Source organism: Manihot esculenta, chromosome 14, assembly GCF_001659605.2.
Source record: "Manihot esculenta cultivar AM560-2 chromosome 14, M.esculenta_v8, whole genome shotgun sequence".
In the NCBI taxonomy this organism is placed as follows: Eukaryota; Viridiplantae; Streptophyta; class Magnoliopsida; order Malpighiales; family Euphorbiaceae; genus Manihot; species Manihot esculenta.
The window spans coordinates 3,892,485-3,907,230 of NC_035174.2; the positions used below are offsets into that span (position 1 = coordinate 3,892,485).

Below are 14,746 nucleotides of genomic sequence, written 5' to 3' on the forward strand. Positions count from 1 at the left end.
GATCCGATTTTCGGATCGTTACAATTATATTATATAAAATAAAACAAAAAAATAAATCATATAAAATTTTATAATAATAATTATAGTATAAATAGTTCATTATATACAACTAAATATAATATTTAAAATGCAACTAAATGACTATTTTAACATTAATGATGCTTTAAAGATATCTCTAGCACTCGAATGTCGAGTGCATGTCGTATCTCATGCCATATCGTGTTGATAGGAGTTCAATATGACAAATGAAGAGTAGAGTATCAAAGACCATGACTTTTCTTCTTTTTTTTTTTTCTGAAGTAAGGCTGTCCTATCCATAATGCAACAAAATCCCACAATTCCTGTATATATATATATATATATATACTCTTCTCACAGTTTAGATTATAAACTACTATTTCTTAGATACCAAATGGTTAGCATTTCAGGCATCAACTTAATTCCAGAAATTCACTTGCTTCCTACAACATGGAACAGTTAGAAAATGCAAACCAACAGAAGCCCATGTCAAAACTATTATCAAAACAAAACATATCTAAAATCCATCATGTCAGAACTGATTTGATCCTCAAACTAGTTCAGACACAAGATACCAAATCAGGCTTCCTTGTCTAATATGTGTTCCCAGGAAAGTTTGCTTGTTGGGCATCTGCGGAATGGTATGGGACAGTTGGAACTGGTAGAATTTGTGGTTCCATAGCTTGATGGATATAGCCGATGTTTTCCATGGATCCAAGAGAAGCAGCTTCTGATGGCAAGACCCTCTGCTCAACATATCGAGACACTAACAATTGTGAAACAAGATTGTTCTGCATCCTGGCAAGATATGGATCCTCGAAATGAGGCATTCTTGTAGATTGCATATATTGTATCTTCATTGATGGATGGGTATGTGTTGAAGCACCATACATCCTAGCAAGATATGGATCCTTGAAATGAGGCATTCTCGTAGATAGCATACATTGTATCTTCATTGATGGATGGGTATGTGTTGAAGCACCATAATAAGCATGTTGTGGACCTTCTATCTTATGTAGAGAATGCTGAGCAGTCAACTCTGATTGGTCACGACTAAGTTGCATCCCAGCTATATATGGACCCTCTCGTGAAGGCACATTTGCCAGAAATCGATTCTCTAAGACAGGCAATGGCGTGGATCCAGAAGGCAATGCAGGAGGAACAAGAGCTGACGCAGGCATAAGTGGATGAAACAATGACAAGAGACTCCTTACCTGCACCATAATGATTACAGCGATTAGATAATAAGCATCAGAAATCACAAATAAGTAACATAAGACAATCAAACCAATCATGATGAAATTCAATTTCATATCACCATGCTTCATAATGCAACTTACTTGCTGGTCATTTAGTTCTTGTTTAAATTTTCCTTCCTGGTAGTTATCTTGGATAGCATGTTTAAAGGATCTCTCAGGCAATGGAAAACAATCTTTGCAAATTCTGAAGCTTACCTGAGCAAAGGGACAAAAGGAAAATGGTAAGAAAAAAAAAAAGCTTTCTAGTAGATTGGAAAAGATAATGTGCTCCTGACTAGTTGAAAAAAAAAGACAAGAAAAGCAACATCAAGCAGGAAAGAACTATGTCCATGACACCTAACAAATTAGAAGGATAATGAAATATCAAAAATCACCATCTACATTTTGCACAAGATTAATCAAATATAAAATTGCAATGACCTTTGAGCAGCATTACTGGGAATAAAACAACCTCCGAGACATGTTAATCCATTATAGCTACTATCCTTGCAATAAAAACTTGTACAATTATATCTTAAGTTCATAACCAAATAACAATAACAATAATAATAAGCTAGTTTCCCAACCCACTGATACCAGGGAATCCAGGGAGTCCAGGAGCAAAGTCCCAATAGGACATTTCACCCTCACATTGGCATAGTATTACACAGGGGTCTTTCTTTGTATATACCCTTACCTTTACCAACCAGACATATTTTATGGTCATACAATGCTTTGTAAATTTTATGGCCCATGACTAGGGTTAATGCTTCTATTTCTAGAGAGAGGTGCCTGTGGGAAAAAATTAAGATTGAAATTGAACAGCAAAGGTGTATGACTGTATTGTATTTGCCTGCGGCAATATTCCAATCATTAAGAATGGAAGTTAAGGAACAATTAGAGACACAGTTATGGCTTATTTATGTTATGCTAAGATCATAAAAAATGAGCCTTACAGGTTTAGTTGTGAACTAAGAAAAATACCTGCACAGGAAACTTTCCACCAAAAGCCGCAGGTTCCAAGTTCAACTTTCCAGTAGAGGTTGCTTCATACGGACCATAGAGAAGCTTCAGTTCAAAGTCAAACAGAAAAAGCCCCATACCTGGTTTGATCTTCTCCACAACTTCCTTTTTTCCCTTAGGAAGCCCAAAAACACGGTACATATAGCACTCTGGCTTTGTTTTTCCATTACACAAAAAAATAAAACCAGAAAGTTTTTCCATATCCTTCTCTTTTTCTAGTGTATTCATTCTACTTGCATAGGTAGCAGGAGGAGAGGCAGAGGCAAAGACATGTGCAGGTTCTGAAGAAGAGGAATGAACCTCCGCATTCTTCTTCTCTATCTTGCCTTTTGCATTTAGGGGACTTTCAGCCTGTCGTTTCCTTTTGGATCTTCATCTCTTCCCTTACCACAAACAAAACTGAAAATATTCTGAAAACCAGGAATCACTCAGGTCATCCGAAAACTAATTTTCCAGATTGATATAGTGGACAAGAAGTCAAAATAACAACCAGGAAAGATTGGGAATAATTTCAACGAACAAATAAATAGAATCACAAATCCCCATGGCCACTTAACATGGTTAGTAGTACTACGTAAAAAGAACATGAAAATTGTTTGGGAGAAGGCTACACTCTCAATCTGTTGCACAAGTAGACAAAACAAGAAGGGTGAAAAAAAAAACGTTTGCAAAGCAGATAGCCATCCTAATAGAAACATTATTCACCCTAATACACTGAAGCAGAGGAAAAAAGAGAAGGAACCCTACATAAGGTACAAGCATCCTTGTGTTCCAGAATTATAACAATGAAACCAACCAAACACCCTATATAGAAAATGACGAGCATTCCTTAATTATCACTTGAAAAAATGAGAACATATCAATGCTGGTTCTTTGTTTCAATTTCACTCTCAAATATATGCAATGTCATAAAGAACACTCCAAAAGAGTATTAAGAAAGGCTACCCTTTGAATTAATCATCCCCAAAATAAAATTAAAGAAAAAAAATTAGTAACTCCTAGTTGGAAAATATTTTCTGCGATGTAAAAAATATTTTCGTTGCTTAATTTTAATTTAGAAAATAAAATTTATTAACAATTTTCTTTTGATTGAAAAATATTTTCTATCGAATAAATTTTCTGATATTCGGAGAAAATACGAAAGATATTATCGTGAAACAAATGGAACCTTAATGAGAGAAATAGTTCATTGTCTGCCTAATCAAACAGAGGTCAGCCCTAACATAAAAGATTCACCTTTAAGACCAGTCCCACCAGAATCAACTAAAGCCAACAATCCAATTCAGAGAAGGAAGAAGAAAGGGCTCGCTAAAACCTAGCGCAAAATACTGTAATGCGAAACGGATTACCTAAGACGCCGAGCTTTCAAGTTCGCGACTTCGGAGCGGGAGTAGCAGTTTTAAGCGCGAGAGGAATGTGGCAAGGCAATCAGGAAAAGGAGAACTTCAATGCTGACAGATGGAGTAATTAATTACTTTAAGTTAAACGACATGCCGTTCGCTTGGTTTATAATTAAACGATTTTCTTTTTTTTTTTTTGAACTGCGGGAGTAATTCTTGTTCATCCCCTGCGGACTGAAAACATATATTGTTTTATTCAAATTAAGAATTGATATCTGAGAATCCTCATCATCATCACTTTAAGTACAAAATATGAACTTTGCCGGTGGGTACCAAGCAATACCTTTGAGGCCAATCATAATATATACATATATCATGAACAAAATCAACATATAATTTTATTTTAGTTATTACATAAGCATAATATAAATTTTATTATTGAAAATAAAAATTTATCTTTTAAAATTTATAAACAAAAGGACGCAATGCTTCTTCTACTGCATCTCAAGAGGTTCAAAAGGTAGAGAATTCAATTTAATTATGCAACCAACCATGACGAAGATAAAATTTCCAGGTTGAGCATCCACGACTTTGACTATGTTTAGCACAAGAGGGACGACGAAGGCTCCGACATCCATTCAACCTCTTTGGATTCTGGTTGAGAATGGTAAATTTTGATACTAATTGGACTGAAGTTAAAACTCTCTAGTCACCCCCAAAAATAAAAGTTTCTAGTCGGGCTTACAAGATCATAATGAATGGCAAAGTAATATATTAACCATAATAAGTCTATCAGTCATTTCAATATGGTGCATCCACACTTGCGTTGCAAGCATGCAAAACGGCAGTATTCAACACTGGAAAACGCTATAGTGAACTGCCTCAAGAAAACAAGTTAAGCTAATTCTACAGCCACAGGAGACTATATGAAAAGTAATAAATATTAAATAGTATTGGTTACAGCAGAGAAGAGCATTTCAAAAATTTCTACAAAACAAAAATACAAAAATTGAACCGAACCGAAACAATCACCCCCACGAGGGAAATTTTAAATTACAAGATAAAGTGATACAAAACCAAAAACGACAAGACAAAAGATACCTCCTGCGTCTGTGAACAAGGGAGGAACTTCTGTACATCGTAACATTGTTTAGTCACGAACTAACCAAAATTTGAAGCCTGTGCAGTCATTCTCTATACTCGTAGTTGGCCTAGATAAGAAACTTATTTTTATGGGCACAGGAATTTTTGATTTTTCCCACATAGACTCTGAATGTGCATTTGGCACCCAGAACTCGTAAATGAGCTTCTTTACAGTCGAAAAAGAGTTGTCAGGCCACCCGTAATTTACAGAATTGGGGTGGAGATGGTTCTCTGTACTCTTACAGGATTTTAGAGTTAGTGCCTTGAAGGAAGCATACTGCTTATGCAGAACCTGATGATGAGTCTGTTCCATTGGACGAATCCTCCCCATTTGCTGAAGTAGAAGGGTTCCCTTGATGCTGGTTCTCCTCGCTGCCACTGGTTCGAGGTTTTCCCAATCTTGATCGAATATTGGTGCCCATAGGGAAGGGCTCCTACATAAAAACGAATAAAAAAACAGATTGTTTATCAGAGTTTTAAGACCAGTTGCCATGAAACAAAAAGCCTCGCAGACTCATGCAATAAAGAAATAAACCATAAGCAGCCCAGACCATCATCCTTGTCTTACAATCCATACAGTGAATACAATAATTGGGATAATCATAAAATCTAACCACCACAGTTTCCAGTAACTGATTTGTTTATCCTCTTAAAAATATTAATCATCAAAAGGAGCTTCTGGTGAAGAAAATCTATTGCCACAAATTTTGCAGATAAGGCATCAAATTTGACAGTAAATACGTCCACAGTTTCAGTTCAGCATATCTGCTGGTTACAATCATATTGAACTTATGGTTAAGATGGACCAAGAAAAAATAAGAATATAATTAATATATTCACCATTAACAGTCAATAACTTAACAATAAAGATCATGCACGATGTACAAATTTCGAAAATTAAACTCATATTATGTTTTTTACACTAAAAAAATCTCCACTCTAAATTCAAATTGGTCGAATAAAGATTTAATATATTCATGCTACTTATTATAAAATTTATGAAGTCATCTTAATTATATTTTTAAATAGTTCAGATGGGTTATTAACTTTTCCAGTTTGAAGTATCACTTGTTAAAGTTCAATGGAGATTTTAAGATAAGTGAAATATGCGGAAGTTAAATTCCTTTATTCTCAAGTTAAAATGTGGGTGACTTGATAATTTTTGGCAACTGGATAATTAAGTTAAAGTCCCATTCTTTTTTCCCCTTTAAGTTGTAATATCATAAAATTTTTCTTTACTTTTCACAATATTACTTATATATCAAAGTTATGTTTCGACTCTATGTTAAATTTACATAAAATAATAATTTTTGTTATTTTTATTTGTGTTATTTACACAACATTAGGACCAACATTAAGTAATGGGAACTTCATTGCAATCCTCAATAACATACCGGATCACCAGCATTTGGACCATCAGTATGAAAGAGGATAGGGCGACAGCGTCTGTCCTCATTCATCAAACTTGAGTTCTGAAAATGAGCAATAAGAGCAGCTTTTCCTTGAATTCGAGCATATGCAAGAGATGCCACCTTTTCACTGTTGAACTTCTCCCATTTTTTGCCATTGAATGCCTGCAAAAAGATACATTTGCCTATACTGTTAGCCTTTAGACTTCATGGGTCAGGGGGCAGAGGAGTATTTTCCTTTCCCAGAAGAATGACAAACTACTGTTACTTCATAAAGCCAGCATCAGACCTTGTGGAATGGAATAATCTGTTGAGGATCAGTCATGTTAATGAATGCATAGCCCACATTGCACTTGTTCTGTTGAATCATAATCATAAATTTGACTTAGTACTATGAGTCAGAACACTATAAATATTTGTGGAATGGCTCAGAATGTGAGGCTTTTGCAGTAAAAAAAGAAAAAAGAAATTACTTGCCTTGAAATCAATTGGTAAGTAAATAAAGTCATAAGTTCCTCGACAATGCTCGTCAATTGCAGCCAATAACATCTTAGAAGTATATCTGGGGACGAAAAAGACAAAAGATGAAACCACAAAGCACAAAGAGAAGAAAATAGTATCAAATGACCTTAGCACTTCCAAAGCTGCCTTGGAAATGAAAATATAAAGACCAATATGGGCAAAATATGGACTTCTATTTATAAAATCGTATGATACATGATTATCATGGTAAAATATTAAAAGTAGAAAACATAAACAGGATGACTAAGACCAAAAAAAATCTATTCTCAATTAGATAATTGACAATCCTTTTTTAGCTTTATCTCACTGGTAGAAACTCAATGCCATAGGTCCCCTGTAAAACTAACAGTTCTCTATTAGAAAAACAACTGAGCCAATGACTCACGAGTAGAAATGAGATAAATCCACAAAGAATCAAGGCATTTACAACAAATTTGTTATTGAAATGACTAGTTCACAGGAGATACAAAAATATAGTAATTCAATCATATTTTAATAAAACCTTTTATGATAGAATGCGAAGCAATCTTGTTTCTTACTTGTTTGGAATGTTCTTTATCATCAATGTGGTTCGACTATCTTCACCATGCAATATGTGGTCAATATCAAGTTCGTATTGTTTCTTATCTGAATGATTGGTATTTGATTCCATTCTACGATGTGAGAGATTTCTCACACGTTCATTAGAAGAATCAAAAGGGGCTGGCATCGAGATCATAGGGTTCCTCCCAGGGAAAATGTGGCACATCGGATGACCAGTGTGCAGTCCCGCATTTTTAGTCACATCCATACAATTTCCACCAACATGAGAGAAAATGTTGAGTGAAGCAATGTCCATAGGATGTGGTGGAGAGCCACCAGGAAAACCCACACTCCCAAGAGGACCCAGATGGAAACTAGAAGAGTCTGGAGACTCCCCAGAATAAGCATGTCGCTTGTCCCACAAGGAAGGATTGACAGCTGGAGCAGATCCTATGTGATGATGAGCAGGTAATGTGTTGAGCATAACTGGAGGTGTCCGAGGAAGTCCAGGCATATGTGAAAGATGATGAGCATGAACACCATTGGCAAATGATGGTGAATTTGGCCAAATCATACGATTTCCATGATGTTGCTGGCCTGAGTTGGAATTGCTCCATATATAATGATTTCCTGGAAGAGAGGCACTTCCATTTCCAGAAGATCCAAAAACTAGAGAGAATTTTATGCAAGAAGAGAATTACCAAAATGATCAACAAATTTTAAAATGATGCCATCAATTGAAACTCCAAACAAATACAAACTGAACTAAATTGGCAATGAAATAATGGGTTAAGTTCAAACATTGCACATCACAACTGATTGAGATGATATCCAAGGGAATTTATGAAATTCTCAAATTTGCAAAGAAAACATAAAATAAGTGTTAGACGAACATAACATGAACATCACTCATAAGATTCTGCCATTTAGTGCAAGAAAGCAGAGAGAATATGCTGTTTCAAGGTGTCCTATATAATTCATCTATTGTCACATTAGGTTTTATTCAGTGAAGGAGTCGAGCACAGTAAATACTGATTCCGGTATATGTTTCCCATTTATTGTACAGCTGCATTTCAATTCAGAAAGCACTACGACTTCTAAAAACCCATGAAGTTAATTAGAAATGGTTGCATAAGAGGATTCATGTTCAACTCTAAATTATCTGCTCTTATGAAAAAGACCTGCAATCCTGCCAAAGCAGCATATTTTACATTACTAAAATTTTGATGGTGATAAAATTTTTTTAAAAAAATCTGTGCGGTTACAAAAAGCTACCTTTCATTAATAACTTACCAAGAGTGCACTCTAATTATTACTCTCCATCTTACAGGAAATTGGTAAGACAAAACACTAAACACAGAGGAGTGCAGATGACAAAGCAACAATACTAGCACACCCATAGAAAAGTTTTAATTGTTAAAGGTGAATTGTAGATCACAAGAGTTGCTAACTGCCATGTTCTTCACAAGATTTTTAGTTGTTAGGTTTCACAGAGTTGCTATTGTTATTTTCAACTGAAACGGGAACTAATTTAAATATGGAAATAAGTCCAATTAAGCCCCTTACTTTTATTCAAGGGGCAAATAAGTCTAATTTAAAATTTTGAACCAATTAAACCCTTGTACTTTTATTAGGGACCAAATAAGTTCTAATTTAATATAATATTTTTTTAATAATAAAACATTATTTTTTATAATTTAAAACATCATAAATTTAATATTTTAATTATCATAAAAATTTTAAAAAACATATAGATATAATAAATAATTTTTAGAATTATAAAAATAAAGTTTTAGCATATAAAAAATATTTTTATTATTAAAAAATAATATTATATTAGATGAGGATTTATTTGATCAGTATAGGGCTTAATTGGCCAAAATTTTGAATTGAACTTATTTGGCCCTTGAGTTAAAGTACAAGTATAGAGGCTTAATTGGACTTATATCCATTTAAATATCTATAAGTAGTTCACTGATCTTTATTAAAAACTTAACTCAGTTGTAAAACTCTAATCATTATTCAAATGCTCCAGAAGCATGATCAGATTTGTTTGGCGGTGTATCTGTATACTTGAAACACATCTTTGCACATTTAAAGCCCATTATCATGGATTTTGAACCACCAACAGCCATTTTCATAAGACCTTAAATTCTATCCTTCTAATACTATTTGGTTAGTTGCCTTGATCATTCTCATCATAGAAATGCAAGAAAGAAGTAATATGCAAGCGAACCCATCATATAATAATCATCTGAACTTACCCCCTCCACCGAATTCCATCAGGTGCCCATTTGAACCTACTCCTTGAATGGGCCTGCTGTTGATTCCATCACTCAATTTGGAACCAACACTGTGAGCCATGCCTCCAACAGTGCTTGAGGAGTTATATGGAATACCATGGGCTAAGCTACCGTGATACTCTGGCAAGGAGTGAGGATGTAGACTTTGAACGCATTGGTTACCAAAGATTATTTCATCCATGGAGTGGTTAGATTCATGAAGACCAACTTGTTTTCCAACAGATCCCACTATTGGAGAGGGTAAGTTATTTGGAACACTAGAACTTTGATGTGATTCAATAAATGAACCCATAGGTGACTGAATAGCAGAAGGTAAAACTTGGGTTGATCCATTGTCCATGCAGCTAGATGCAATTACTCCAGGAGAAAATGCTGCTATGAAATATAAGGACAAGAAAAACAGATGTGTTATGGGAGAAGAAGAGCCTATTTAACATGAACAAACTTTTAACAAAATGAACTACCTAATCGTCCAGCTGATGAGTCATCAAAAGGGCTTTGACAAAGATTGGGTTCTTCCTGCTCCTGCTCAGGCTTTGGCACCAAGCTGTAAAAGAAATTTTTATTAAAGACAAGCATATAGACAGGCAAAGCAGGAAACATAGGGCCGCCTAAAGAAAAGGAAAAAAGAAAAGAAGGGAAGGTAATAGAGAGGAGTTTTTTTTTTTTTTGGGGGGGGAGAGAGGTGCATTGTAATGTGGTAGCAGCTCATTAATGTAGCCCGAAAAGAAGTAGCCACCTCGTTAACCAGTAAATAAATTAGAAAAAGGCAGCATAATAAAGGCAGAAACAACAAAAGTTAAAGAAAAACAATGTAAGATGCTATCAAATGCAATCCTAACAGGGTAATTTGAATTATATCAAGTGTAAAATGATGATACCGTCTTGTACCCCCAGGACGGCTTGGTTCAAGCTTGATCTGCTTCCCAGCAATGTCACTCCTATTTAATGCAGACAAAGCTGCTTCTGCAGCTCTAATATCATAATACTCTATGAACTTGTGATGGCGCTTGTGTGGGGTCTCACGGATCTGAAAACCACAAATAATAAGTGTTATAAATTGGATTGCCTTTCATCCACTGTAAATTTTATGCAAAATGCCAATCAGCCACAAATTACTTCTTTAATTTCTCCATAAGCTCCAAATATCTTGTGTAGCTCTTCAGTTGAAACAGAAGAATCAAGATTGAAAATCACAAGAGTGCCCTGGTTAATATCTTTCTCAGATGGATTGTCCTGATATCAAGAAATACCAAAAAAAAAAAACGCCAAGAAAGAGCGTCAATTGAAACATGCAAAAGCAAGACTCTAACATAAAACAAACAAAAGCAACCACAGGAATGAGAAGGATAACAAAAATAATGTTCACAAGAGAGGAATAATTACAGAAGTCGTGTACCTTCGGAATTGAGTAATGTATGTCAAGTTTCCTACGCCTCAGTGGCTTATTCTGAAGAGATCTCATTGCATTTCGGGCAGCCCTAATGTCATAGTAAGATATCATAACAAAACCACGATGCTTGCAGGCTGTATAAAGCGTCCGAATATCTCCATATTGCTGACAGAATGAAATGCAAAGATAAAATTAACATGCATGATAAACTGGATTGACTGGCTCCCATGAAAGACAAACAAAACATTGAATAACATACCTCAAAAAGAGCCTTGAGCTCAGTATCTTCAACATTGCTATTGATGTTTCTGACAAATAGTGTTCTAGAAGGGTGTTCACCATAAGGATGTTCACCAACAATTGAACCATTGGAAACCCCTTGACCATTGTTAACTCCCCCAACAAAATCAGAATTCCGCTGACCAACACTCGGATGATCATCACCTTCTAATTCCATGCCTCCACCAGTGATAAACAGGTCAAAGTCTTCTAAATCATCCCTGCTATTGCCATAAGCATTATATCCCAACTCATCAGTCACTCCAGAAAACAGATCATCTTCCGCAGGAAGGAGATTTCCAATGGCATGAGCCTCAAGTTCTTTAAGAGATTCAAAAGACTCATCTTCCTCATAGGGTGAAGCAACAGTTTTGGCAGGTTGATGTGACTTAACATCATTATCTAATAACCTCACTGCAGATAAGCATAAAATAGTTATCAAACACACAGCAACAATCAATGGCAACTGTAGATATAAAATTTGAGTGAGAAGAGAAAGGTGTGTGAGGGAGTGAACACAACAGAAATGAACATTAAAAATGTAATTAAGAAAGAGAGAGAGAGAGAGAGAGATACAGACAGAGTTTGGAAAAACTTTTTGGACCCTGTTTATTTCCATGTATAAATTTGACATGGTAAAGGGAAGTTTCACTTGTTTTACATTTGCGTGTGAGTGTGTAGCATAACAGCAAAATCAGCAAAGGAATACCAAAGCAGCCTCGATATAATAAAAAGAGATGGAAGGGAATTAGCAGGCAAATTACAATGCACAAATTAGCATTATGAGAAGCTTACACTTTCCACTAAATGCATCAGAGAATGAGCTTGAGAACAGACTGCTTTCCCACTGAGTCGTGCTAATGCCAGCCCTAGTTCCATCAAAACCATAAGATGAAGGATGCACGGACAAACTTGACCATGATTTTGCATGATGATCCATAGAATTCCAAGAAGTCTTCATCATAATAGCACTTCCTTCACCAATGGATAGCTTGTCCTTTTGATCCATGGCAAGCATCGACTCTGGCTGTGCTCTACCTGGTGAAAATTTTTCCAAAGGCGATGAAGCAACCAACTTGCTGCTAGTAGGGTGTGCCATTCCATCTTTCCCTACTGAAAAACACCATTTATTCAATGATCAGACTCGTAAAAAAAATTATAGGAACATCCTTTCAAAATTTTAATAATTATGTATATTTTACACATCTTACATGTCCTTCAGCACACAGAAAACAGAGGCAGGAAAACCACCTGAAAGATTCATCTAGAAGCAATGAAACTAAAAGGCACCGAAACTATGAGCCTTAATTAGTGATAGAAAGGCCAGCAACAATTATGGAATAACTACTTAAGATGCTTCAATCAGTTAGCTTAAACGGTTACACTATTGACACAATAGTTGCGCATAATCATGATACAGATGATAAAGTCCACAGTTTCTAGTAACTTGACTTGCACATCTAAAAGGTCCAAACTTAGCCATGTATCCAGAGCCATGATTAAGAGGCAATTCTAAGGAGGTAAGCTTAGTTCAGAAACTTAAAGTAACTGAACGGCACTCACTTTGGTGATCAGGCATTGAATGCGGCTTCCAAAACCCAGTTTGTATCTGCCCAATAAAAGTTGCTAACGAATTATTTGAAACGCAAATAAAGATGAGAAGGTACTTTTTTCAGGTGTAATTGAAGAGAGAATAATCAATGTAACACCTGGAAAAAAAATGCAACCTACAACCATGGATAAAAAAATAAGAGCCAGAAGGAAGTCAAATTACACTATAGGTGGCTTCAAATACCTCAGCCGGTAGCCAGATGTCCTCAAAAAAATGGGACGACGCAGTTCCACTCCTCTGATCCATAACGTCAAACAGCATGGCGTGGCTTTAGACACCCAAAATTTTCAAAAGCTCTAGCAAAAGCTCGTTATTATCCAACTTTCTGGCTCCGTCCAGTGTTCATTGCACCGTTTCTGTAGTGGACTCAAATGTCAGTATATTAAAATTGGATAAATCATGGAGCTGACCAGAGACTCCGATATATAAAATAGTAAAATACTGGAACAGCGGAGGAACAAAGGTACTTTCAGCAATCCAATGCAATCAAACATAGGCTTGTGATAAAAAATTAAATAGAAGAAGAAGACATTTAATAGAAGAAAGCATAAACCCAAAAATTGTGATTCTTCATTGCAACAAAGTTAGGCACTTTCTAGTTAAATTGCCAACCTAAAAGAGGTTACATGCCAAATAAGACGAGTTCTTTAACAACTCAAAAGACCATAGATCAGGATAGTGTTAGAAAGCAAGAGCCACTAGCTTACCTACCAACCACCCACCAACAAAAAATCGCTGTTTGGTTGCTGAGAAAAAAAATTTTAAAAATTACTAATTCGCAAATGACTTGTTTTTGTGGACAACCGGAGTGGGGGACGGACACCATTTAAGGCTCAGTTAAAGTTAATTTTCCATTCCATCAAATTAAGATGTAAAGGAAATCGAAGTTTTTTTCTTAACAAAAAAAAGGGCTTTAGTTTAACATTTTCAGAACAAAATTCAGCAACCTCAGATGCTAGAGAACTAAATCGCCTGAATCCAAATCCGATCACCGATACAAAGTCTAGTAAATATATATATTAAGTAGAATCGATCGCACAATTTAGCTGAAATTTCCCAAAGTATACATAAGACCGAAAGACGGAAAGAAAAAGTTACAGATTTTTATACCAGAACTTTGACCTAGTAGTACAGAGGAGAAACGAACCTCCACAAAAAATTCCTAACATCAACATCATCACAAATTGAGCAAAATTAAGAGACTAAGAAAGTGCAGAAAAGGAAATTACGTAAAAAGACCAGAAAGAAGAAGCGATCAAGAAGAGGAAGAGAAGAAACGAATGAACAAAGAAGAAAATAAAGCACGAGGTCTTCACATATGTGCCCCCAAAAGAACCTCTATTTCCCCTGCATTGCAAGCTATATTGCTGACCACGCGAGAGAGAGAATATTTTCCTTTTTTTTCTTTTCTTCTATCTAATCATAAGAATTATTAAAGAATACCAACACTAAGAAAGAGAAATTAGAATTCACTTGTTTTCTTCTCCGAAGCCAGCGATACAGAGCTTTAAATCGAAAGCTATGAAGATTCCGACAGTGTTAGTGCGAATTCCCGGCGAGATTTTCCTCGCCGGCAGCTCACTGAGGTTATACAGAGGCTTCTTTCTCTTCTCTTCGGCGAGAGAGAGAGATAGAGAGGGGGGAGTGTGATTGTGATGTTAATGTTAGTTGGCTTTGAAAACAAGACAAAACAGACAAGAAATAGGCGGGGTTGGGTGTTGTGGATGATGTTGTGGATAAACGGAAGTGATCATCAGACCCGTTCCCTTGAAATTCGACGGTTTTTGATAGGATAAAGATATGAACACTCGTCTCCGTTTAAAATCACGGCGTTATATTATAGTGCTCTGTTTGGCTCTCCAGCTAATTTGGCTTGCTGGCTCCATCGAGCTCAATGTTTTCTTCTTCTTTTTTTTTTTTTTTCCTTTTAACTCACGGAAATAT

General features: G+C 35.7%; 2 protein-coding genes across 7 annotated transcripts; both read right to left on the minus strand.

Annotated features, from left to right (window-relative positions):
* Positions 1 to 378: 378 nt before the first annotated feature.
* On the minus strand, positions 379 to 3,784 carry LOC110630794. The gene is made up of 4 exons (XM_021778378.2): positions 3,629 to 3,784; positions 2,241 to 2,689; positions 1,359 to 1,472; positions 379 to 1,232 (listed from the first exon to the last, which is right to left on the minus strand). The coding sequence occupies exons 2-4, from the start codon at positions 2,505 to 2,507 to the stop codon at positions 612 to 614; spliced, it is 1,002 nt and encodes a 333-aa protein (XP_021634070.1). The 5' UTR covers positions 2,508 to 2,689; positions 3,629 to 3,784; the 3' UTR covers positions 379 to 611.
* A 758-nt stretch (positions 3,785 to 4,542) lies between these two features.
* Positions 4,543 to 14,521, minus strand: LOC110600181 (protein MEI2-like 1). 6 transcript variants are annotated; one of them, XM_043950220.1, is made up of 15 exons: positions 14,276 to 14,521; positions 12,965 to 13,158; positions 12,754 to 12,799; positions 11,986 to 12,300; positions 11,171 to 11,604; positions 10,918 to 11,076; positions 10,638 to 10,754; positions 10,400 to 10,548; positions 9,983 to 10,065; positions 9,480 to 9,893; positions 7,233 to 7,884; positions 6,649 to 6,733; positions 6,461 to 6,529; positions 6,157 to 6,336; positions 4,543 to 5,196 (listed from the first exon to the last, which is right to left on the minus strand). In XM_043950220.1, exons 2-15 carry the CDS (start codon positions 13,061 to 13,063, stop codon positions 5,044 to 5,046), a joined length of 2,955 nt encoding a protein of 984 aa, XP_043806155.1. In that variant the 5' UTR covers positions 13,064 to 13,158; positions 14,276 to 14,521; the 3' UTR covers positions 4,543 to 5,043. The 6 variants fall into 6 exon arrangements, with proteins under 6 accessions (XP_043806155.1, XP_043806156.1, XP_021592655.1 ...); XM_043950221.1 differs by having other exon boundaries at positions 12,986 to 13,158; positions 14,276 to 14,520; XM_021736963.2 differs by having other exon boundaries at positions 11,986 to 12,303; positions 14,276 to 14,520.
* Positions 14,522 to 14,746: the final 225 nt, after the last annotated feature.